The 25,162-nt window shown below is 34.7% G+C and overlaps 1 protein-coding gene across 1 annotated transcript; it reads left to right on the top strand.

The window, feature by feature from the left end:
* The first annotated feature begins 5,700 nt into the window (after positions 1-5,700).
* LOC128203211 (tumor protein p63-regulated gene 1-like protein) lies at positions 5,701-19,872 on the top strand. Its single transcript, XM_052904520.1, has 4 exons — positions 5,701-6,178; positions 9,395-9,489; positions 13,098-13,274; positions 14,984-19,872. The coding sequence occupies exons 1-4, from the start codon at positions 5,885-5,887 to the stop codon at positions 15,339-15,341; spliced, it is 924 nt and encodes a 307-aa protein (XP_052760480.1). The 5' UTR covers positions 5,701-5,884; the 3' UTR covers positions 15,342-19,872.
* Positions 19,873-25,162: the final 5,290 nt, after the last annotated feature.

Here is a 25,162-nt window from a genome sequence, read left to right as displayed (position 1 = left end):
GTTTCGATAGTTTCAAAACCAGTTCCGTTTTTATTAAAAAGATCGATTAAACTGGTTTTCATTTTATTTGAAACAAAAATACACATGTCGTGAAACCAATCTAAAACCAAATCTAGTTTATTACCAGAAAAAAACACACACAAAATACTGCCGTCCGCGGTAGCATTTATGACGTAATTTATCACGTAGTATACACACACTGATTTAGCGTCATGTTGCTGGTAGGTTTTTCATCATCATCATCATCATCATCATCATCATCATCATCATCAAAATACAAACTGCCGTTTCTTCATTTGTCAAGCAGTTTCGATCATTTAGTTCTGACGATATAGGTCAGTAAGCAATACACTATCAAATGATACTTAAGTTATATAAGGTCACTTTGCATCAATCTTTAATAGTGTTGCAAACGGCTCAATAAAGTGAAAGTGACAGGCACATTTATTCGTAATATATCTTAATTAAAATTAAGCACAAACAATGTCGGGTATTCTTTTATTATAAATTTACTATGTGTTTTTATACCTTTTGTAACCATATGTAACCAATAAACGCCAGAGAATCTGAGCAACAACATGTACATAATCGTGCCTAGTGCTCCAAATATAGCAAAATATAAATAACTTTAAAAGTAAGAGGCAACCTGTTGTCAATAAAAAACTTTTATATTGAAAAACAAATCTTGAAATGTCATAAAACTATTTGTACGTCTATATAATCAGAGGTATATCTAAGTTTTAAACTTGAACTTTTAAGATAAACGAGATGAAAGTGAAATTCTATTTTGACAAGTATTATGGCGGCTGTAGGTGACTTTGAAATCAAATGGTACATCATAATATAGTATATATTCATTGTATAGTCATATTATCTCGGACAATATCATATTAAACCCCACTGATTTGACACTTTGATAACATGACATGTCGTCTGTGTGTTAAAAGGTAACGTTTGACCACATATTTGCTGTTCTCTGGACATCTGAACCTAATCAAATGATAAAAATATAATAGGCGAACCATTTGACTTGTTTGTGTGTGTTTATGATGCATTCAGAACACATTAAAACAAAGTTGTTTTCGTTTGTTTTCCTTATTTTTGCATTTTTTTTTTGCTTCTGAACTCTTTATTCTAGTCAACGTTTAAATTTTGAAGAATATATGTGTAATTCAAATAATAATAATGTGTCCCTTTAAACAAAGTTTCATATTATTCATTTTGAAATTCTTGCTCTAATGCATAAATTTGGTTCTTTCTAGGATTACAACTTAATATGCTGACCGTGACCATGACTTATGGCTAACCGAACAAGACAATGGTAATCTTCTTATTAAGAGCAACCTATCACTGTTATTGCAAAGTCCTAGTAAGCCTGGGCTCAGGTCAAGTAAGGTCAGAGAAAACTATGAAAGAAAAAGGGGAGTGGACAAGGGAGCATTTGATATGTTAGAGGGAGAGGGTGAAGAGATGGAATATGGAAATGGGAGAATGAGGGGAGAACGAGATATGCTAGAGGTGGAGGGAGATGGAAAAGGTAGCATGATATATGTTAGAGGGGAAGGAGAGGAGATGGAAAAGGGAGCATGAGATATGTAAGAGGGGGAGGAAGAGGAGATGGAGAAGGTAGAATATGGAAAAGGGAGCATGAGATATGTAAGAGGGGGAGTGAGAGGAGATGGAGAAGGTAGAATATGGAAAAGGGAACATGAGATATGTAAGAGGGGGAGGGAGAGGAGATGGAGAAGGTAGAATATGGAAAAGGGAACATGAGATATGTAAGAGGGGGAGGGAGAGGAGATGGAGAAGGTAGAATATGGAAAAGGGAGCATGAGATATGTAAGAGGGGGAGGGAGAGGAGATGGAGAAGGTAGCATGAGATATATAAGAGGGGCGGGGGCGAAGAGATGGAAAAGGGAGCATGAACTATGTAAGAGGGGGAGATAGAAAAAGGAGCATGAGATATGTTAGAGGGGAGAGATAGAGAACGGAGCATGATATATGTCAGAGGGTGGAGAGGAGATGCAAAAGGAAGCATGAACTATGTTAGAGGGGGAGATAGAAAAAGGAGCATGAGATACGTTAGAGGGGGAGAGGAGATGAAAAAGGAGGCATTTACTATGTTAGAGGGGGGAGATAGAAAAGGGAGCATGAGTTATGTTGGAGGGGAGAGGTGATAGAAAAGGGAGCATGAGTTATGTTAGAGGGGAGAGGTGATAGAAAAGGGAGCATGATATATGTCAGAAGGGGATGGAAATGAGATGAAAAAGGGAGCATGAGATGTGTTAAAGGACGGAGGAGCTGGGAACGAGAGCGTATGACATAAGTAGCACGAGAAATGTTAGAAGGGCTGGGAGGAGATGGAATAGGATGCATATGTTAAAAGGAGCATGATATATGATAGAGGGGGGAGAGGGGATGAAAAATGGGAGCATGAAATATGTCAGAGGGGAAGGGGGAGATGGAAAAAGGAACATGAGATATGTTATAGAGGGGAGGAGATGGAAAACGAAGCATATTGAAAAGGAGCATAACATTTGTTAGAGGGGGAGGGAAGGAGATTGAAAAGGGAGCATAATAAATGTTAGAGGGCGGTGGAAAATAGAGCATGGGATATGTTAGAGAGCGGACAAGAGATGTAAAAGGGAGCATATGGAAAACTGAGCATGAGATATGTTTGAGAGGGAGGGACGGAAAAGGGAGCATGATATATGGATATGTTAGAGAGCATAGGGAGAGAAAATAGGAAAGGGGCGTGAGCTATGTTTAAAGGAGGAGAGGAGATGAAAAGGGAGCATGAGACTTTCAGAGGGGGGTGGAGAGCATATGGAAATGATGGCTTAGATATGTTAAAGGGGGGAGGATAGAAAGGGGAGCATTATAAATGTGAGTGAGAGAAGGGAGGTGAGGTGAAAAAGGAGCATGAGGTATGTTTGAGAGGTAGAGAGGAGAAAAAGGGAACATGGGATATGTGAGAGGGGAAGGGAGAGGAGATGGAATGGGAACGTGAAGGGAAAGGGCGTTATGGGAGAGATGAGTAGAAATATGGGAAACAGATGTATGAGAAGTTATATAAATGATGGCAGATTAGAGCATAGGGAGAGGAGAAGGAAGGTTGAAGTGTTGATGTTTTAAGAAATGTTAGAGGAGATCGAGATCAGAGAAAGAGAGAGATGGGGGTGGGGGAAGAGAGGGAGTGATATACGGATGAGAGGTAGCGGTTCAGTATAAGAGAATGTAAATGGGGGGGGGGGGTGACTTCTGGTAGTATAAGAGAGGAGAGTCATTAGTTTTCTTAACATGCGCGACCACATGCGCAAGTACGATGGTGACTCTGATAGTCAATGGAATGACAGAAAAGAAGACAGATCTATTGAAAGCTTTGAATAGTTTTGTTATGGTTGAATATTTAGGGGTTTAAATGAAAAATATACATTTCATTTTCCGTGGTAATTATAATTCGTATAAATATATGAAATGGCACAAAACCCCTTCATATTATTGAAACACATTGTACGCGTTTTGTTCTGGATTTATTATTCATCTGACTTGTGCAAATCGTCATAATTTAGAAGTTTATTGATTTTTTCTGCCTTCCGGTTTTTGCGTAAGTTTGCTTATAGTTTTAATAAACATAATTATCCTATCAATATAACCATAACACTAAATGGCTATAGCGCGTATGGTCATTTCAATGAAAGGTGTGAAAATATGTCTAGGAATGAAAAACGGTATGGAATACCGTCAGTGTGGGATACAGATGCAGATACCCACTATACGTACACATGTACGTAGATACGTACGTGCGATAATACAGTAATAATTCAAGTAAGTTTCCCCTAATAATTGTATTATCAAAATAGTATATTAGATTGTCGTAATTGAGTGTATAATACTAAAGCAATACTAGATGATTATGTTGTAATTATATCTTCGATAGTGATTTCAACATTGGTTTTTTGACATTCATAGTTATGAAAAAAATTTTTTTTTTGACATTCATAGAGTATTCAAAAGTAGTGTTGTAAGTTTGAAATTTGAAAGTACTATATATAACTAAACAGTCAAGTAATCCTTACTTTGAGGGGATTTGAGCTGCTAAAAATTTGCACAGAAAATGTCGTCTTCATGAGACTCTCAATGTATTAAACTTGTTAGTTAACTAGTTGCAGTGTTTACTGTTCTTCGTGCCAGTCATCCCACCACGGTCTGTAGTGTTGCATACTTAACCTAAATGTAACTAAGGGACACAAGTCTTGATATACCACAGTATATTTCTGTATTGTAGTTATTCATTCTTAATAATATGTTTCATATATCATGAGCTATGCCTTTAGTATTGTATCCCAATTCTGATACCATGTTACGTTGTTGCATGGTTTAGTTCCTACAACAACATGCGAAATGGGTTAGGGTCATGGAAGATTTTCTGCTCAGCTGAAAATAATGATAATGCAAGGGTGTTGACCAAGTACTTTAGATTAAATGTGTTCTTTGCAAATTCATAAATTTACTAATTATATTTAAAAGAGAGATGTTGCATACTTAATCTAAATGTAATTAAGGGACACATGTTTTGATATACTACAATATATTTCACTATTGTAGTTATTCATACTGCATAATATGTTTCTTCAGCTTTGCCTGTAGTATTGTATTTCACTTGATGCTTGGGTATGAATGAATAAACATGTTATGAAATTGGGTGGTCAGTGTATATATATATAAACACAATTCAATGTTTTATACTTTAATAGGGCCGCTCTTGTAAGATAGGTTCATACCAAGCCTCGCGCATGGTGTTCTGCGGTAAACCCCGTTTCCGCAAAACATACGACGTATATTCTATTGTTGATGCGCAGAGCATTTATTTATTTATAAATGATCAAAGGCAATTCGCATGTTTAGTAACATATTAAACAATCAAGCCCGCATTTGCTTAAGTGTAGTAACAATACATCGTCAATTTACTTTTCAAACACACGTTGACTTATAATAAAACGGTTATCATATAGTTCTGCGTGTGCACATGCATTTTGCAAGTACATTAAGTAAATACTGTCGACCATTTATGATTTATATATGTAAGAGGTGATGAAACAAAAGATTACTTGTAACTGGTACCCACGATAATGGATGAAGATGAACGGTACACTATCATGTCAGTGATGTCAATAACATTTGTACGTGTGCACTTAACAACATTTCTTTCTCCTGAATTGATATCTGGGATCAATAACAAAATCAAACTCCTATAGTTGATATAACAAGAAATTAAAGAATATGAAAATAGTGAAAAAAAATTGTCGTTTTTATTCTACTACACCTAGATTTTCTGCCCATCCACACACATGTTGATACATGTATGCACTTACACCTTATACTCTGAACTAATTTTTAAAACGCGCCACATCTAATCGTTCAGCCACAGTCCGTGGTTCAGCGGTGAGCAGGCACTGTATCACGTGAGATCCAGGAGTGTCTTCATAAAATCGTCATAACTTAATGATTTCGAATAGTATTTTTACCTTTTATACATCGAAACAAAGCCAGAAAAAATAATGTCTACTATTGATCCCAGACTACCTGGGTATATATATAGACATACATGTACGGTTATTTTGAAATGACCTTTGATTAAAATCCTCGTGATATGTTGACTCATTTCAAAATAAAAATCTGGTTGTAAAAAAATATTAAAGACTAAGATCATTGTACTACAATAAGTCGAAATCTGAAAAGTCTAATGTTCACATTTAATTTATTGTTGATTTTAAATAATCCTACTCCCAGTTTTTGGTGTACCGCTACTGACCGTACTGTACTGTAGAGTAAGCAATCAATATCAAAGGGAAGAAACTCCACAATATTGATAAAATCCAAGATGGCGGAAAATAACCAGGAAGCACCAAAAAATCCGAACAATTCGGGGACAGAGGTTCATTTGAACGATGACAAACATCCAAGAGAGGATAGCTTTCAAGGAGCGACATTGGAGATATCAGGGGATGGCGTTCCGAGGGACCCTGAAGTTGATTTCGCCGGTCCTGGCCTGAACAGGAATCGACCTGGTTCCACAATTGGTCGTCAGTCTGTGAGGAGCACTACAAGTCAAACGAGCATGAAACCCGGCGGCTTTCAGAGTGAAAAGCAGACAGAGACATTTTTCTCCTATAAGGTGGGTACATAGTTATCTTTTATATGAATGATTGATGAAAAATCGATAAATCTGACGGAAAAACAAACAAATGGTGCCATATCTTCATCGTCATCTTTATTGATAACATCACTTTGCAAAGTCAGCCAGGGAGGAAAGGTGTTACTGGCGCAGGGCTCAAACCAACAACCGCGGAAACACTTGAATGGTGCCAGGGTTCAAATTTAGCACGCCCACACTCTCGAAATGGGAGACAAAATTGAAAATTGTGAGTTGAATTTAAAGACACTCCTAAAAATTTGCAATTTCAAAATTTTCAGAAAATATGCAATCCTCAAAATAGATATGAACATAATTGGTTATCAATTCCTGCACAATAGATATAAAACTAATTTTAGAAATGCCTACTTTCTTTTTCTGATAAACACACAGAAATTGATGACGTAGATTAATGTTATGCGCACAGGCAGGTACTCGTTTACTATGTGGCCGGTACTCTTTACTATGGAGTTTTGTAGACTGGTCTTTCATTTCCATTTTTGGCGGCAGTATTAAGTGATAATCGTTTGGAGACACAGTCTGTATAATGTGGAGACACAGTCTGTATAATGATGACAAGCAAAACGATAAAAAAAAATTATGCGTGTTAATTTAAAATCCCTGATGGCTGATGGCGATGATCAATCAGTTCCAAAAACAGAAGCCAAAATGAAATAATCCGTCCATTAATTTTTTTTTTGATGTGGAAGAGGGAGTCGAACATTTAATTGACCCTCAACACAGATGACGAAAGGAACGTTTTCAAAATATTTTGCACAGATCAATACTGGCCTGTTCAGACTTCCTCAGTATGCAGGGCTTTTTCTATAGTACCCATGGGTCCGACTATCGGACCCATTCCCAAAGCAAAATATAAGATATTGTTCCCAATCTCCAGAAAAAAATCCCAATCAAATATAAAAAAATGAATAAAAATCTTTTTTTTTTTTTTTTTTTTTTTTTAGAAAGTTTTTTTACCTGCACTGGTTCATTTTCAACATCCTAATAAATTATGTGTTATTTTTTTTGATAATTGACCTCTGAAATAATTGATTTTCATCACATTCAGAGATCAGTATGAAATATGATCTGTCATGGTTTATTGCAAAACATATTTACACCCCAAGGATTGATATTTTTGGGGTCTTTAAAGGGGAAAATAAACTAATATTAAATCATTTCCTAAATCGCAGGAGACTAGACAGCTTTTTCTTTTAACTGTAAAATTTCCCAATTTCGGCATTTTTTACGACGCAAAATTTCCCAAAATGTCTAGGGTCTTTTTCCCAAAATGGGCAGAAAAAGCCCTGGTATGTACTGTCAGTGTTACATATATGAATAATGATGATATCTTTAAATGTGCAATTACATGATATTTCATTAAAACAATTACACTATACCTTAAATCATTGTTTTCAATACAATATATATGTTTTCCTAGCAAAATTTGCGAGTATCAAAAAAGTTAAATTCGATCCCTGGGTGCTCTAACCAACTCAAATGCAGTGCTTTTGTCTTCGCGCAAAATATAGCGGGAAATGGGCCTTACTTAGGTCCCTTGTGTGCAGGGGCTTTAAGCGGAGATTTTACCATCAGTTCACCCCTGCAGGGTGGGGATTTTACCTGGTGTTGGCTGGACCGAAAGTCAAAGTCCCCGCTATTCACCGGACCTGGGGGGAGGGGGGGCGTGTTTACAATTGACTGGGGCATTATATTATTTTATATTAGTTCTGTACACAAAAAATAAATATTGAGCAAATTGTTATGAGTTTGATGCGTATTTCTTCATTTCATACTGTCAAAATATAAAGGGCACCTGCGTTTCACAGATTTATATTTAAACCTCAACTTCCATTCCTTAAATGAACGTCATTTCAGCAATTGCGTTCATCAATCGATGAACGCAACATCTTCGGATATGATTGCAATTCATTGCATAACAATATACATGAAAGCTATTGATCTTGTTATTGGTTGTATAAATGTGTCTGCAGGTCCCGTAAAATATAGATCAACTTTTTTTAAAGTGTTAGTTTATTATATTTTAAATATATTGGTACCAGAAGTGTTGAAATTTTACGTTTTTAAGTGATTTAAAGTGATTTATCTTTTCCCGCGTTATTGTGACGTCATTTTAAAAATATGTTTCCGGTTATAGTCGAGTCGTTCTATTAACAGAAAGGGTAATAACGGATAACTGAAAGGTTTTCTTAAATGAAATGAAGTATATTTTTAACAATTCTTGAATGAAATAATGAACTATTGGTGTAAATATAAGGAATGAATTGCGGGGTTGATGTCATTATCGGGGATATGAACGCAATTGGGTTGGTCAAAGTACGCGTGGAGTCCTTCCCCGCAATTCATTCCTTAAACAACTATTGGCCATGGCCGAGTTGTTTCGAATGCATTTGGTCTCTCTTATATTTAGTCTATCTCGAAGTTTGCCAGTAGATGGTCAAGTTGTTACGATTATCATAAATAAATTGTTGTCTGTGTCAGTCAATTTTTGTTTTTGTGGAAAAGTAAATCCTGTGTTTTAATGCATTTAATGCTTGTTTTGTGCAAAATATCTTTGCACTTACATGATAAAATATGAATATCAACCTTTATTATCTATTTCAATCATAAAATACTTCTCTAAATACAATTTCAATACTTTTTTAAACATAAAGTACTTCTCTAAATACAATTTCAATATTTTTTAAACCCCCCCTGTTTTCGCACAAACCTGTTTTGACGTATGGGATTGGAAGAATCCCGTATAACACGTCTATTATTTTAGGCTTCACTCCTCCCCCATTAAGCTTTCTCTAATTGGACAGAGGCACTTTTGCCATTAACTGCTGCCACAATCTTTGAGTGATGAACCTTTATCTACTTCCTAAAAAATGCATAATAACAAAATTGTAACTGATTGTATTTAATAGCTGAAAACGTACAAAAATTAAATGATTGGTGAGTGCTAAAAGATTTACTGCGATCAACTTTCATCTCAAAAGGCAGAAATACTGTGTTTTTTGCACCTTTCTTTCAAATTTAACTCGTTATCCTTCCTAAAACACTGTTTTCGATGTATTTATTCATCCTTTTTGGTATATTAAAACAATTAATTAATTGTGGTAAATCTTATATGGGAGTAAGAGCGCATCTTTTAAGTGAGAACCTTGATTGTCTAATTACTGTTATCTATCTTAGGAGGACAATCTGAAGAAGGCCTTCACGCAGTGTGAGTCTGAATTCTACAAGAAAGAACTGGATGGCAAGGTGCTCGGTAACTGGCTGCTCGCAGAGTAAGATCACTACTGTTATCATTAAAAACAGTTTAAGAAATTCAGATTTTCTAGCACTATGACTCATGCTCACATTTCTTTTTTTTTCATGTTGAATACCGAAATCATACTTTCCTGATACTGTTATAATCATTTTCAAGAATTTGAGCAAAACTTGTCTATAAATGTAATGAGCATTTCTCTTGTATTTACATATAATAAACAGTTTAACCTGCAGCGTATAGGCTGGTGGGCAGTCTCTAGTATGTTGTCCCAATCAATAACGTTGGAAGCTTTGCAAAAAATTATCTCTAAATATTGCTAGAAAGTGTATGGGGATTATATATCAGACAAGTATGATTACCAGCCATTTTCCTGAAGTCACTCAAGTGCTATTGCCTTTAAATAATTGTTATAACATAAAATCTGTCTTTTCCCATAAATAACTTTAAAAAGTCATTGTCCAATCATCACCAAAATTGATCAAAATGGGTATGGGCATTATATTTTGGACAAGTTTGATAACTAGCCGTATGACTAGAGTCACTAGAGAGTACTTGCCCTTAAGTTATAGAAAAAAGACCTAAAAACTTTAGCTGCCTTTGTCCTATCAAATTTGGTCAGAATTTGTATAGGCATATTTTGACAAGGTGGATAAGCAGCCTTATTTCTCGAGTCACTGAGAATTATCACCCTTATTATGCCTCCCTTCAAAGAAGAGGGGGTATAATGCTTTGCACATGTTGGTCGGTCGGTCAGTCGGTCCGTCGGTAAACCAAAGCTTGTCTGAGTGATAACTTGACAATTCCTGGATATACGGTCATCAAACTTGACATGAAGGATGGGCCTGACAAGTAGATGACCCCTATTGATTTTAGGGTTCATTGGGTCAAAGGTCAAGGTCACACTGACTTTTAATAGTAAAAGGTTGTCAAAGCTTGTCTGAGTGATAACTCAACAATGCCTAGACCTAAGGTTATCAAACTTGACATGGAGACTGGGCCTGGCCCTTAAATGGCCCCTATAGATTTAAGGGGTCATCAGGTCAACGGTCAAGGTCACAGTGACCTTGAATGCTAAAAATTAAAAAGGTTGTCCGAGTGATAACTGGTCAATGCCTGCACTCATAGCCCTCAAACTTGATTTGGATGTTAGGCTTTACCAGTAGATGATCCCTATTGATTTTAGGGTCATCAGGTCAAAGATCAAGGACACAGTGACCTTGGTTTAAAACATATTTTATTGGGCAAAATTAGTCAACATTTCAATACAAATACATAATCAAATTTCAGGATTGGAAAGATAGAAATACACTTATTGAGTTCCTTTTCCTGTTATGATAAATTACAATTGGCATTTGAGGCAGGTATTAGTAATGAAGTTATAATTTTATTAATATACTAGCTCATATTAAATCATGTTTTAAATACAGGTGATTGAATGAGAGACTTTAAATGCAATTACCTATATTAAAGAAAAAAATCTTAATTCTACATTAATCAACTGTATTAAAGTAGAAAAAAAGTATGAGAAAAGAAGGAAAAAGAAAGAGAGGCAAAGTAGAAGATGTATGAGTGTTGGTGGTTTGAACACAAACTTGACAATTTCTGGACCTATGGTCATATTGACATGAGGGTTGGGCCTGACAATCGGATGACCTCTATTGATTTAAGCATCATCGGGCCAAAGGTCAAGGTCACAATGACCTTTAAAGCTGAAGTTTAACAAAGCTTCTCCAAGTTATATCTCAACAATGCCTGGACCAATGATCATCAAACTTGACATGGAGGCTGGGCATAACCAGTAGATGGCCCCTATTGAATTAAGGAGTCATTGGGTCAGAGGTCAAGGTCACAGTGACCTTGATGCGAACACATAAAGCTTGTTTGTGTGATAACTCGACAATGCTTGCACCCATGGCCCTCAAACTCGACTATTAAAGGTTTGGGTGACCAGTTGATGACCCCTATAGAGTCAAAGGTCAAGTTCATAACTTATATTCAGCATTAAAATTTACTTTATCAAATTCTCTTATTCCCTGCTGCTAAGAGGATACATTTTTATCTGCAAATATCAGTCATCATCATTCTGAACAGGATTTATAACTATACCTACATGTACAATCCTCACACTTGGTCATAATCTTAAAACTAACACAAACTCATGTCAATAACAAATCAACTGTCATTTCAGTCCATGCATTTTTCATTCAGTTGTCCAAATAATCCTGACAACATGGCGCTGGTATCGCTCAATTGTAGCCACAGCCCCCCAGATTCGGGTACTTTGAATTTTGGTCCAGCCAAGCCCGTGTAAAATCCCCTCCCTGCAGGAATAAACTGCTGGTAAAATCCTCACCAAATGCCCCCTCACCCCGGCACACTATGTAAGGCCCATTCCCCCCTTTTTTGGTGCAAAGGCAAAACAACTGCCTTCACCCAGCACTTCAGGGCCACCTGGAATGTAAAAACACAGCCTATGTTCCTGGCTTTCCCCGGTATACCCTTGGCCCTGGGGACCGGTGCATTAGAATATGTATGGATATATATATCTTGGAAGAGTTCTGCAAATAGCCATATTGCTTGAGTTGCTCCAGAGTTATTGCCCTTTTATGATAGAAGATTCCTAAAATTGGTCTTGTCTATCAATTACCATAGAAGCTTGTTAATTCAACACCAAACTTGGTCAGAATGTGGATGGGCATAATATCTTCATCAGGTTCAATAATCAGCAATTTCCCCTCAGTCACTCTTGATTTATGGCTTTTGAATTGGCAAAAACTGTATTTACAGTGTTCATGCTTAATTTGTTCTTAATGTACAACAACTTATCACCATACTCAGTGTCCGAATAATAAGATGGGGATATTTTGCCACATTAGGCGCTCTTGTTCAGAATGTAAGCAAGTCCTTTTTTATGTAATAAACATTTTCTTGAATGGAAGCAAGTCTCTTTTAATGTAATAAACATTTTCTAAAATGTAAGCAAGTCTCTTTTAATGTAATGAACATTTTCCAAGATGTAAGCAAGTCTCTGTTAATGTAATGAACATTTCCCCCAGTTGGGAGCAAGTCTCTTTTAATGTAATGAACATTTCCCGGTTGTGAGCAAGTCTCTTTTAATGTAATGAACATTTTCCCGGTTGTGAGCAAGTCGCTTTAAATGTTATGAACACTTCCCCGGTTGTGAGCAAGTCTCTCAATGTAATTAACATTTTCTTGGATGTAAGCAAGTCTCTTTTAATGTAATGAACTTTTTCCCGGTTGTGAGCAAGTCTCTCAATGTAATTAACATTTTCTTGGATGTAAGCAAGTCTCTTTTAATGTAATGAACTTTTTCCCGGTTGTGAGCAAGTCTCTTTTAATGTAATAAACATTTGTCAGGATGGAAGCCAGTCTTTTTTAATGTAATAAACATTTTCCATGATGAAAGAAAGTCTTTTTTAATGTAATGAAAGTATTCTGGGATGTTGGCAAGTCTCTTTTAATGTAATGAACATTTTTCAGGATGGGAGCAAGTCTCTTTTAATGTAATGATCATTTTTCAGGATGGAAGCAAGTCTCTTTTAATGTTATTAACATTTTTCAGGACGGCAGCAAATCTCTTTTAATGTAATGAACATTTTCCAGGATCGATCACTGGGACAATGAGCGTGAAAAGCTGCTTTTACTGACTGAGAACTCTCTGCTTGTCTTCCGCTACAACTTCATCAACAGCACAATCCAGGAAAAACGCAGGATCATGTTACACATCATAGACACCATCCATGTTGGGGACTTCACATACCCAGAGTGGTCTATCATGCCGTGAGTTAGGCTTATACATTATATTGTAGATACCCAGAGTGGTCTATCATGCCCAGAGTGGTCTATCATGCTGTGAGTAAGGCTTATACATTACATTGTAGATACCCAGAGTGGTCTATCATGCCCAGAGTGGTCTATCATGTCGTGAATAAGGCTTATACATTACAGTGTAGATACCCAGAGTGGTCTATCATGCCATGAGTTAGACTTATACATTGCAGTGTAGATACCCAGAGTGGTCTATCATGCCATGAGTTAGGCTTATACATTACAGCGTAGATACCCAGAGTGGTCTATCATGCCATGAGTTAGACTTATACATTACAGTGTAGATACCCAGAGTGGTGTATCATGCCATGAGTTAGGCTTATACATTACAGCGTAGATACCCAGAGTGGTCTATCATGCCCAGAGTGGTCTATCATGCCGTGAGTTAGGCTTATACATTACAGTGTAGATACCCAGAGTGGTCTATCATGCCGTAAGTTAGGCTTATACATTACAGTGTAGATACCCAGAGTGGTCTATCATGCAGTGAGTTAGGCTTATACATTACAGTGTAGATACCCAGAGTGGTCTATCATGTCATGAGAAAGTTAGTTTTTTAAAAGCCAAATCAATGGTATGTGTTTATAGATAAAAAAATAAATTCAAATCCAAATTTTTGGATTCAATTGTGAACATAGTTTTTCAAGACAAGGTCAATGTTATAAAGAGAAGAAAATTTAGATGTCATTATTTTTAGACTAGACTTGAATTTCAAAAGCATGGTGTAAGTAACAATCATACTGTTTCTTGAACGAATCTGTTTTTGAAAAACAATACAAATTGGCCAACAATTCAACAACTCACCAAACAACATATACTCACAACTGTAATATACTGCCAGGATAGTCACTGAAATGTGGACAGGAAGCTGTTTGTGAGGTATTGGTGCTTGAGGGATATCCCCTCCCATAGCAAAAGAAACGTTTGAAGATAATTGGTTAATTTCTAGTAGATTTCATCTTTTCTATAGCACTAAAACAGGTCTGTATTAAACAACGAATAGAAGCTTGGATTGATAATGAAGGACAGGCATGAAGCAATTTAATTCATTCTGAAGGTGCATTTTATTTGTGTCAGTTTATTTAAAAACATCTGTATGTTGTAAAGACATTGTTAAACTTATGTAATGAGGAACAGGCACAAATATTTATAGAATGATGAAATGTAAGTGTTGAGTGACCAAAGGGAGCATACAACACTGCATACATGGGATATACCCAGCGTAGGGGGAAATATTCCCAGGAAATGTTGTCCATGGTCTCCCAGATGGGGACAAATATCACTGGAAATTTACAAAAAAAGTTTATCAGTAAGGCTAAAATGATGTTGAAACATACATGTAGTGTTGTTATTCCAAGCTTGGTATGTTGTGTGAAATAAAACAAAATCTATTTTAAGGTCCGTCTTTGGATGCCAATCATTTGATATGTATTTTATTTTTAGTTATTGAGTTTCAGGTCCAGGATGAATATAATAACATAATGAATACTAGTGGTGTCTTTAATGTTATGCAAGAGCCATCTTAAGTGTAAATTTTCAATGCAAACTTTTCAAAGAACCTTTGCTTCTCAATGTGGTTTCTTAGGGGTTTGGCCCACACATTTTGGGTACCATGTTTGTTAAATGTATGAATGCTCATAATATCTACTTGAACCTTTCAGTGTGGTGTCTGCTGACCATTCACACGGTGGCATACAGATCAAATGGAATCGCGGGGAGCTTCCATCGTTCGGGCAACGCTGGAACCCATGGTGCTCAACCATCCCTTGGGTATCCCTCGCACATCATCCAATCCTCTACAACCCGAAGGAAACGGAGACGATTACATACAATGTGGACGAGTTCTACGAGGCCCTAATCGATGCGATAAGTAAGGCGTACAGTCGTAAGAGGCCAGGGGAGAAGGTCACTGTCGCCGAGGGACCGATCTTGATCGAGAGTTACGCCAGTCTCACTTCAATGGTGTTCAACCAATCAAGCGTTGGTTACTGTAAAGACAGGAACGGACTGTGCTTTTAATCTTGTTTTTGGCAAGGTTTTTGATGGGATTTTCAACATGAGAAGAAACCATTTTCAAAGAAAATTACTTTATCGAGTTCTTTCTTGTTAGATTTGGCTTCAAGTAATTATAAACAAAGTACACTTTTATGTGCTAATGAATTTGCTTATAAATGTTCAAGATTAATTTTTAATACAATTATGACCTCTTTCTGGTGAACAATAACTATTATTGTATGCTTAGAGACCCCATTACTTTGGTGTCATTTGAAAAAAAAAAATTGGGCCCTCGAACATACCTGTAGGTCATTTTAAAAATGATTTCAGTGAAAATAAAATTCAAACTGCAATATTTTTTATCTATAATGTGAATTTTGGTCCCTTTTGTAACATATTTCCTATCAGTAAGCTATTAAGTTTTAAATGTAATCAAATTATTTGGGGGTCATAGGCATCAACATTTTACATAATTTCCAAAGGTTTAATAAAATGCCGAACAAATTTGTACATGTGATGAGCCTTAAGAACGAAAAGGGGCCATGTTATTGATGCACAGGTCGTATGATTGGTTTTTCAAATGAATATAATAATCTGAGTAGCTTCTATCTTTTTCGAAAAAATAAACTCTTTAATGGTCAGCTTAGGGAAAGTGTACTATATGTTTTTGCAAGTGAAATTTTCATTTTAAATTATGACGGCACTAAACTGAAATCCTTGATCCTGCAACATTTTAGTTTGATCGTTGAAAAGATGAAACAGATGAAACCATTAATGTTTAATATTGAGAAATATTTTGTGGCCATTTATGCAATGTTGTGATTTGCATTTATGTAATACTGTAAATTCAAAATTACACTGCTTATAAAAGGTTAAACCTGCCTTGTTTAATGAAAAAAAGGGACGATAATTGATTTTATACAATGTGCTATTAAAATGTGTAGATTTTAAAGCTGCACTCTCACAGATTAAATGTTTTGACAACTGTTTTACTTTTTGTCTTCAAACTAGCCAATTTATGCGAAATTGCAAGAAGACCAGTCATAAAAAACTGCTGACAAAACATCGCAGATTTTCATATTCAAGTTAAAAAATGTTTCTGTAAGTAACGCTTTTAGCCAAATATTTCGTGTTTTGAGCACTGTATATCTTCTTTAGTATACAGTATGTGAAGTTGTTATAAACAATACATCATGACTAACTGAATGACCCAATTTATGTCTTTGATTTGTGAGAAAATAAAGATATTTGTTGCATAATTGTCCACCATGTATAATACATGTATATTTGTTTTTGTATGCAGAAATAGTTTTCTTACATTTTTGCCGTTTTCTTTATTGAAAGTTATTTGTTAATTGTTGGAAATTAATTGTTCTTTTTGGGACTGGTCTGTTAAAAATAATATGTTTATGTTTCCTTGTTGCTCAATTTATATTTAAATTTCACAGCATATTTAATTCCAGGGCTTCAATTTCTCGAAACTTCTTAAAAATAACGGGCTTCAGTAGCTTATTTCAATAAGCTAACATACATACTTGAATTTGATTTTGATAAAAGTTAATTAGTTAATTGTAATTATCATAAAGATAATTCCTATATAAAGTCTAAAAAATATAACAGAAGTAAACATAACACAAATTATAGAAAAACAAGAAAAGTGAGCTTAGTTAAAACATTTTATAAGAGACTAAGAAGTTTCGAGAAATTGGGGCCTAATTAATTTCAAACTACTATCAGTAGGTTTTTGTACCAATATGTTTTTTTCTTAAATGAATGATTTTGTGACAAGTTTGTTATTAACTGTTTATGTTAAATGTATGTGTTTAAACTTACTTGAGCACAAAGTGCTCAGCTTTTTTGTGCTCAGCAAGAGCTATTGTGATAGGTTGATTGTCAGTCGTACGCCATCAACATTTTCTTTCAAACAACTTCTCCTCCTAAACCACTGGGACAATTTCAATCAAACTTCACAGGAATGTTCCTAGGGTAGTCCTCTTCCAGATTCCTTCAATTCAAGTTGTTCCATGAAGAACTCTGGTTGCCATGGCAACCCAATGAAAACATCTCAGAAATCCTGGCCTGATTTAAATTTCACAGAAATGCTCCTTAGGTGACCCTTTATCAAATTTCTTTACCACGTGTTGAATCATTAAAAAAATGGCCGCCAGGGGGCGGGTCTACTTTTCACTATATATCTATATAGAAAACCATTTCCTCATAATTCTGTGCCCTGATTTTAAAATAATCTCACAGAAATGTTTGTTAGGTGACCATATATCAAATTCCTTCACCCCATTGTTATTCATTTAAAACATGGCCGTCAGGGGCAGGACTAGTTTTCGCTATATTTATCTGGAAAACTTTGAAAACCTTTTTTTTTAAAAACCATTTGCCCGATTTAAAAATAATATCACAGTGATGTTCCTTAGGTGACCATGTTATCAATGAAATATGTTTTAATTCTTCTTCTTATTTTTTTATAGTTTTACAATCTTTGATGATATCACCTTCATATTTCATGAACGTCTTCACAGTAACAATATACTCTTTAGGGACAAGGTATATTAATCCAACTTCAATATTGTATATTGTCGGATCAATATTTTTAGAAATGTTTGTCCAATCAGGTGAGCGATATAGGGCCACCTTGGCCCTCTTGTTTATTCTTTTTATATGGCTATCTAATTTCATTTCCACATCTGATAACGATTTTTTTTTAATACAGCACAACATATTGAAATTCATGTTGCGCTTTTGTTGTTTTCCCTTTCCGTATCGGCATAGTAGTTTGTGGTGAGTGCCGCCATGTATTCGGTGATTTTTATTTATATTTTCTTATGAAGAACTCTGTTTCTTAAAAAAACATTCCTAAAGAATTCAACTGCTGATTGTGTTTATATATACAAGAAAGTGCACTATTTCTTCATTAATGTTATTAATTTATGACATAATTTCCTGAAATATCATTCTAGGAAATGTTGTGTATAAGCATAGTGCATTTTTGTTGGTTAAAACTATTAACAGTTCACAATTAAATGGTTAAAACTATTAACAGTTCACAATTAAATGGTTAAAACTATGAACAGTTCACAATTAAATGGTTAAAACTATTAACAATTCACAATTAAATGGTTAAAACTATGAACAGTTCATTTAAACCTGGAACTAATCGATGGAGGCATATAATAAATGGGAAACTTTTCACAAATCAGAGTCAATGAGCCTCATAACATATCGTCTTTGGATATGCTTTACTACAAGAAGTGATACAATACTTCAGAAATGCTAATATATAATTCTTTATGATATTTTGTAGTGTTCAGTTCCTGTGTGATAACTGAGATTTTGATCATTTGTTAAGGGATATTGATAATAGATATAAATGTTGTATGATTTAAATTATAGAGCCAAGTTTACCTAGTTCAGAAAACTAAATTTCATTTGAACGATCATAGAAATTGATAGAAATGGCTTAGCTAAGACTTTTCTGCTCTCTTTTTTGACCAGAATTCGACATGCAGCAAAACTATTAGAAGGAATGATTTGTTGGAAAAAAACACACCATAGAGCTGGTACTGCTGAATTCAAATGATTACTGTTTTTAAGAGACTATATGGTATATGTTTCTTTTTTTTGATTTTGAATTAACCATAGATACACATATGAAGTAAAAAAAACATATATGTTTGTTCACAACCCTATCTTATGTCACTAACCAGTGGTCTTAAAATTGCAATGATAGATTTAGTTAATTATGTTTTTAGTCATATTGTAGTGCCATATTGAAAACAAACCAAAAAATCACCATATGGTGATTGTATCCAAAAACAAAAGGCACTGATTTAGTTTAAGGCAAGTTCCTGTGTAGCGTTGTAAATTGAAGGATTTAAGACTCACGGATAAGCTGTATTTTACCCATCATTGAGAAGGCCCCTATATCACAAAATACTTAAGTCAAATTTCAATCTCAATCTTAACTCATTTGCCACATAAAAGCATTGCATAATTCAAAATCTTGCATGTTTCTTATTCTTTTTGAAAAAATATTTTCTTGTAGAAAGGCTTGTAAAAGGTTTTTGTCAATATTAAAAATATAAAAACTCTTGAGAAAAAAATATACTGGAGTTACTGTTTGAAAACAATGAATTATACTCAAAAACGTTTTTGGCTGTAAAATATTCATCCATTAGATTCTTGACCAATGGCTTTTAATTTAAACCAACAAATTCTATGATAGAATGCTCTTTAACAAGGCTAAAAGATACATGATTTGATAACTGACGATTTGACGCTGAGTGGTAAAATGAGTTGAGACTGAGATTGTAAGAAAGTATTCATAGATTTTTCAGAAATCCATGTTTTTTGTTTGTTGTTTTAAAATAGTCAGTGCATTTCTATATATGTGATATTTTCTGTATGTTTTGTGATTTTGATCGACAAATTTATATTCTTATTTTTTCCAACTTAGTATCTTGTGTATTTACTTCCTGGTGTGTTATATCTATTTAAGTTTATATTGTTTTGTATATATATAAATATATATATATATATAAATATATATATATATATATATATATATATATATATATATATATATATATATATATATGTGTGTGTGTGTATATATATATGTGTGTATATGGACTACTTAAACAACTTAAACATGTTGATACATTTGTCAAAATAACATTTCATAGGTTAAGTTAATATTGATTTGGTAGTAGGTCAAAGTGCAATGATTAAAAAAACAAACACATTTTTTAAAGGGACTCGGTCCCATTTTAAGGAGTCTGACATTGATTGCTTTTATTTTGTGTTAAGGGAGGATAATGCTACCAACAAAAATGACACATCATTATATACAAGTTTAAATTAAACCTCAATTGTTAACAGACATTGCAAATGTTGAAAAACACTATTAACGCTAGTATTTAAAAAAAATACATATATAAATCTGCAAGTTTCTAAATGGTGTGGGTTCATGGAAATAAAGAAGTTAAAATACATCAATGTCAAATGAAGTTTGTTAACAATTGTCATCATGATAAAATCTGTTAATGAGGATGTAAAACATGTGGTGTAGAGTTCCTTTAACAAGTGCCTAAGTAACGTGTAAGTTGATAATTTCTAAAAGAATTCAGTGTACCAGATTATCCATAAAACAGCAGCTGTAGAAACATTACAAGCTTGAGATTTCTTTTTTACCAAATGGGTCACTGAACTTTTCCTATTTATATGGGATTTGTAGTTTTTCTAGTCAGACATTTACATGTTTTGGTATAAACTAACCTTTAATTAAACTTCACACATATTCAGAATACATTTAAAAACGCAAAAATTATACATGTTTTTATAAGGAAATGTACAGATTCAATGATGACAATTATGCAAGAGTTGTTAATTTAATAGGGACATGACATCATATTAAGTTTGTAAAAGTCATTTTGTCTGATTTTTCGACATAAATAGAACAGGATTTTTTTATGAGAGTATGTCATATTATAAACCAAAACTTTGTGTTTCTTGCCTATTGCCTTGATCAACAAATTTACTTATTGATTTATTAAAAAATAAGCAAATCAATCCATTTCTGCAATGATTTTGACTTTAAAAAGCATGTTACAGTCATAGAAATTAGACTTTTGTATGAACAAGCCCGAACTCGTACAATTCGTGCATCCGACAGATATGAATTTTTCTAGTAAAGCCCTTGTATATGAAATTCAGAATTTGCATAATTACATATCTTTTTGCTTATTTATTGTCAGGTTTGTTATTTTGTTGTCATTTATAAGTAATGCATGAAAACAATTCAATGCATTTCTAAAGCATTTGTTGTGCTCACATACCCACTCACGCACTCGCCAAACAAAACACACAAAACATGCACTCACAGACAGAAACACACTGTAACACACGCACAAATAAAATTTCATAATTGTGAAATCAAGTGCAAGATTAACTTTATAGTTATATTGTTTTGATAATAACAAAACGAAATAGCATACACATGTAATTAAATAAAAAGTTTGTGTTTTTAAAACTGAGAATATTATAGTATTTAGTATGTAGCATTTTTGTTGGTAATAAAAAAATTTTTTCATTAGTTTGTATTAATTGTAATGTTTTCATTTATAGCAAGATCATCACAGACCAAAACCACAGATCTTGATATAATAAAATATTGAAAACTGATTTGTATAATATAAAATTAATGTTATTGTTGTGTATTGGTTATTACCAAGTGCATTTTGTAATTCTATGACTGTTGCTTATGTTTATTGGAACTTGTTACTTTATTTAATCCAAGAGACTTTGTTAAAAAAACTTTCTCATTAAGCGTAAGATTTTACAATTTACGAAAATTTTAACACAGTGTACAGAAAATTGATGTGAATTTTAGAATTTAAATATAGAATTTTATAAGGTCGTGATAACAACAGTCTTAAATCGGTGGTCAGACTTAAAGCAGCACTCTCAAAGATATACCATTTTTACAACTTTCTTATTTTTTGTCTTGGAAAGACCAATTTTTTGCGTAAAAAATCTTCAAACCAATGATATAAGATTGCTGACAAAAATCAGATCGTAGTTTTTCATATTTCCGTTCGAGAATAAATGTTTTGTGGCTTAAACTGTACTAACGGTTTAAGAAAAATGCATAACACATCAATTTTTGTAAAATATGAAAATCTGCGATCTAATTTTTTGTCAGCAGTCTCATATAATTGGTTTCCGTGGTTTTCGCAAAAATTGACTCGTTCCAAGACAAAAAATAAAAAAGTTGTTAAAACGTTCAATCTGTGAGAGTGCAGCTTTAAGTTGCAAATCTGCAAATCTTTATGACATTGGTCTCATTTGATAAGACACCCTATTTAATTGGCAACATTTATTATTTAAATACCTCTATAAAGGACCTTGTAAATCATCAGTTAGGATACACTATAATTGTTGTCTATTATTAATATGTATGTAATATATATTGTACACAATATTGTTAACTTTACAAAAAGTGCTAGCTTTATTCTTTTGCTGTGTTATGTAGCCTTAATTAAATAATTAAATGTTTTGAAACAAAATGTCAATAAAATTTCTTCAACTATTCTGCCTTAATGCCTGTCTGTTGTTTAACTTTAATGCACCAGTCAGTTGTAACCACGCCCCCGCCCCAAGGTTCTGGAAACAGCGGGGACTTTGACTTTCGGTCAAGCCAAGCCCGGGTAAAATCCTTGCCTTGCGGGGACGTACTGCTTGTAAAATCCCCGCCAAATGCCCCCGCCACCCAGGGACCAAAGGCCACTTCCCAGCGTACTTTCGCGTTTTCACCATCGTATTATCGTGATTTCGCGTTTTCATCATCGTACTGTCGTGTTTTCATCATCGTACTATCGCATTTTCATCATCATACTGTCGCGTTTTCGTCATCGTAATTTCGCGTTTTCATCAACGTACTGTCGTGTTTTCATCATCGTATTATCGCCTTCCGGTTCGCATGCGCATAGAAGAATTGACCCTCCATGTGACAAAAGTCGGTTTCAGGTGTACTTGTATTAAGTCATTGAATCATGTCTTCAACTGAAGTTTTTATCACGCATTTTGAATTAAACTGAAATACTGTTCATTAAAAGTTTAAACAACGACTGACACAATAAAGATAAAATTATGAATTGTCTTTATACAATAAAACCAAGTCAAAACAGTATCTTCGAACAGTTTTCCAAATGCAATACCTCTGAAGTCACTTCAATCATGATCATCATCATTACCATCATCATCATAATCATCATCAGCAGCAGCAGCACCACCACCACCACCTCAACCACTACCACCACCACAGAAACTCCATGAAGGACAACGATGACTAAATCCATTATAAATTGTAATAAGTGTGTTCCTGTATTTATTCTTGTATCATTAATGTAGAAATTTTACTGCGTTAAAATCCCCAGGCCTGGTGTTATCCCCTAGAATTCAGACTTTAATTCAATATAAAATCCCCTGCCAAGCCTCTGAGATAAATGGCATGTATGAGTGACCATGAATTTTTGGGTAAGTATATATAAGTGCATCTAGCATACTTCAAATCATTTTGGTAAAATCATTCCAGGCATAACAAAGTTACTGCAATGACAAAACACTCAGTATGTGCACAAAAATAGCAATCCATACTGATAAACCTATAATTGTGGAATTTATCTTTGAAGTTGGGGTGTGGTTCTTTCACCAGCGTAAGATATATGTTTACAAGCAGGACCATGCATGTATTGCATTGTAACGACGCAGGCCGCATCAATAAAATCGACCACGTTTATGCGGTGATTTTCAACGCATAAACATAATTTTTACGTGGCAAAAAGGCACACTTTCGCCGAATAAAAACAATTAAAACACAGACTAGTACAATAGCGGTTGATAAAAATTTCATAAAGTTTTCAGACATAGTTTTATGTGTCCTCTTAACCAAGCTTTGAATTAGAATTTAATAGACGAAATTTCTGACAAAGATTTAGTCAGATCGGTTTAAATATGAACCAAACCAATTGATCTTTCTGCTAAAACGTTTGAAATGGCGTTTGGCCCGACTGCTAAAAATATCTTTCTTATGTTTACTTGTTCCAAAGTCCACTGCAATAAGTCACTAGTTATACACATGTGATTTGTAACCACTGCACCCATCCCGGGGGATATCGGGGATCTTTGAACCAATCCCTGGTTAAGCTCCCGCTATCCACCAAACCCACGGGGTGGAGTGGGGGCAGTGGTTACCACTACGTAGAAAAGCCAAGGACCATAACACTGTCATTAATATATGTATGTATAAATGAAAACTCGTGTGCACAACTTCACATGAACATTTGTGTCAAGCTTGATGTGTGGTAGGTAAGGAGCTATTCGAGCACCAAAATTATTCTAAAAAGAATATCTCAATTTTGTCTGAATCAAGGGCCATATTTATGTCGTTGCTGGAACAATAAAAATAATAAAAGCAGGTACATAACTTCATACACCTATGAATAAATGTAAGCGACTTTGGAGACTCCAATGTCACAAGATTTTGGGACGGACGGACGGACGGATGGTCATCATCATCATCACCATCATCATCATCGATATCATCATCATTAATCCTCTTATGTGGCAAAAAGGCACAGTTGCGCCCCATATAAGCAATTTCTGCTTTATGCGTTGAGCGTCGCCGCCTAAACGTGGTCGCCCTGTTAATGCGTTCAAAAGCACCGCATAAACAAACAAAAAACGCGTACGCCAATATAATTGAGTGGGCCGTGAAAATGTGACGGTCATTGTGACTGGTCTCAAAATTTAATATAGGGTGAGAGCAGGACCGGCGTCCCCTCTCGTGTATTATTTTCTAAATTTATAATACTATATACAGTCGAACCTCGAGCCAAGCGGGAATGCTTATATTCAGTATAAAGAAATTGGTCCTTTTGATCCACTTCGAGCCAACGAGAAAATCGAGCCAAATGGGTTCGAGCCATCGAGATTCAACTGTAACCGTATTCAGCATTATGAATGTCAACCTTCAGCAAAACTTTCATTAAACTTTAAGCAGTAAAATGTTTGCATACTCACCTTATAAAGACTTCAGTATTTTATTCAGTCTGAATTGGAGATTCATGCACTTATCACTTATCTTAAATGAAAATTAAAAACTCGTTTGTACGCCCGGGCGTACTGGCGTATGCCTAGGTACGCCACTGTCTCCAAATTAAGAGGTTTCATGCGATGCAGGGCCTCAACATGTTCCAGCTGCTAATACCCTCCTCTTCATTTCTTTTTTTGGCTGCAGACTGAACATATTTAGTATGTTTAGCACACCATAG

The sequence above is a fragment of the Mya arenaria genome, chromosome 9, assembly GCF_026914265.1.
Source record: "Mya arenaria isolate MELC-2E11 chromosome 9, ASM2691426v1".
NCBI lineage: Eukaryota > Metazoa > Mollusca > Bivalvia > Myida > Myidae > Mya > Mya arenaria.
Note: the sequence above shows the minus strand (reverse complement) of the source record. Positions and strands in the feature narration are given on the sequence as shown.

Excerpts from the sequence above, each read along its gene's own strand:
- LOC128203211 (XM_052904520.1), top strand. The coding sequence starts at position 5,885 with ATGGCGGAAAATAACCAGGAAGCACCAAAAAATCCGAACAATTCGGGG. Across the intron at positions 6,179-9,394 it reads AGACATTTTTCTCCTATAAG|GAGGACAATCTGAAGAAGGC; the intron begins GTGGGTACATAG and ends TATCTATCTTAG. Across the intron at positions 13,275-14,983 it reads CCAGAGTGGTCTATCATGCC|TGTGGTGTCTGCTGACCATT; the intron begins GTGAGTTAGGCT and ends TGAACCTTTCAG.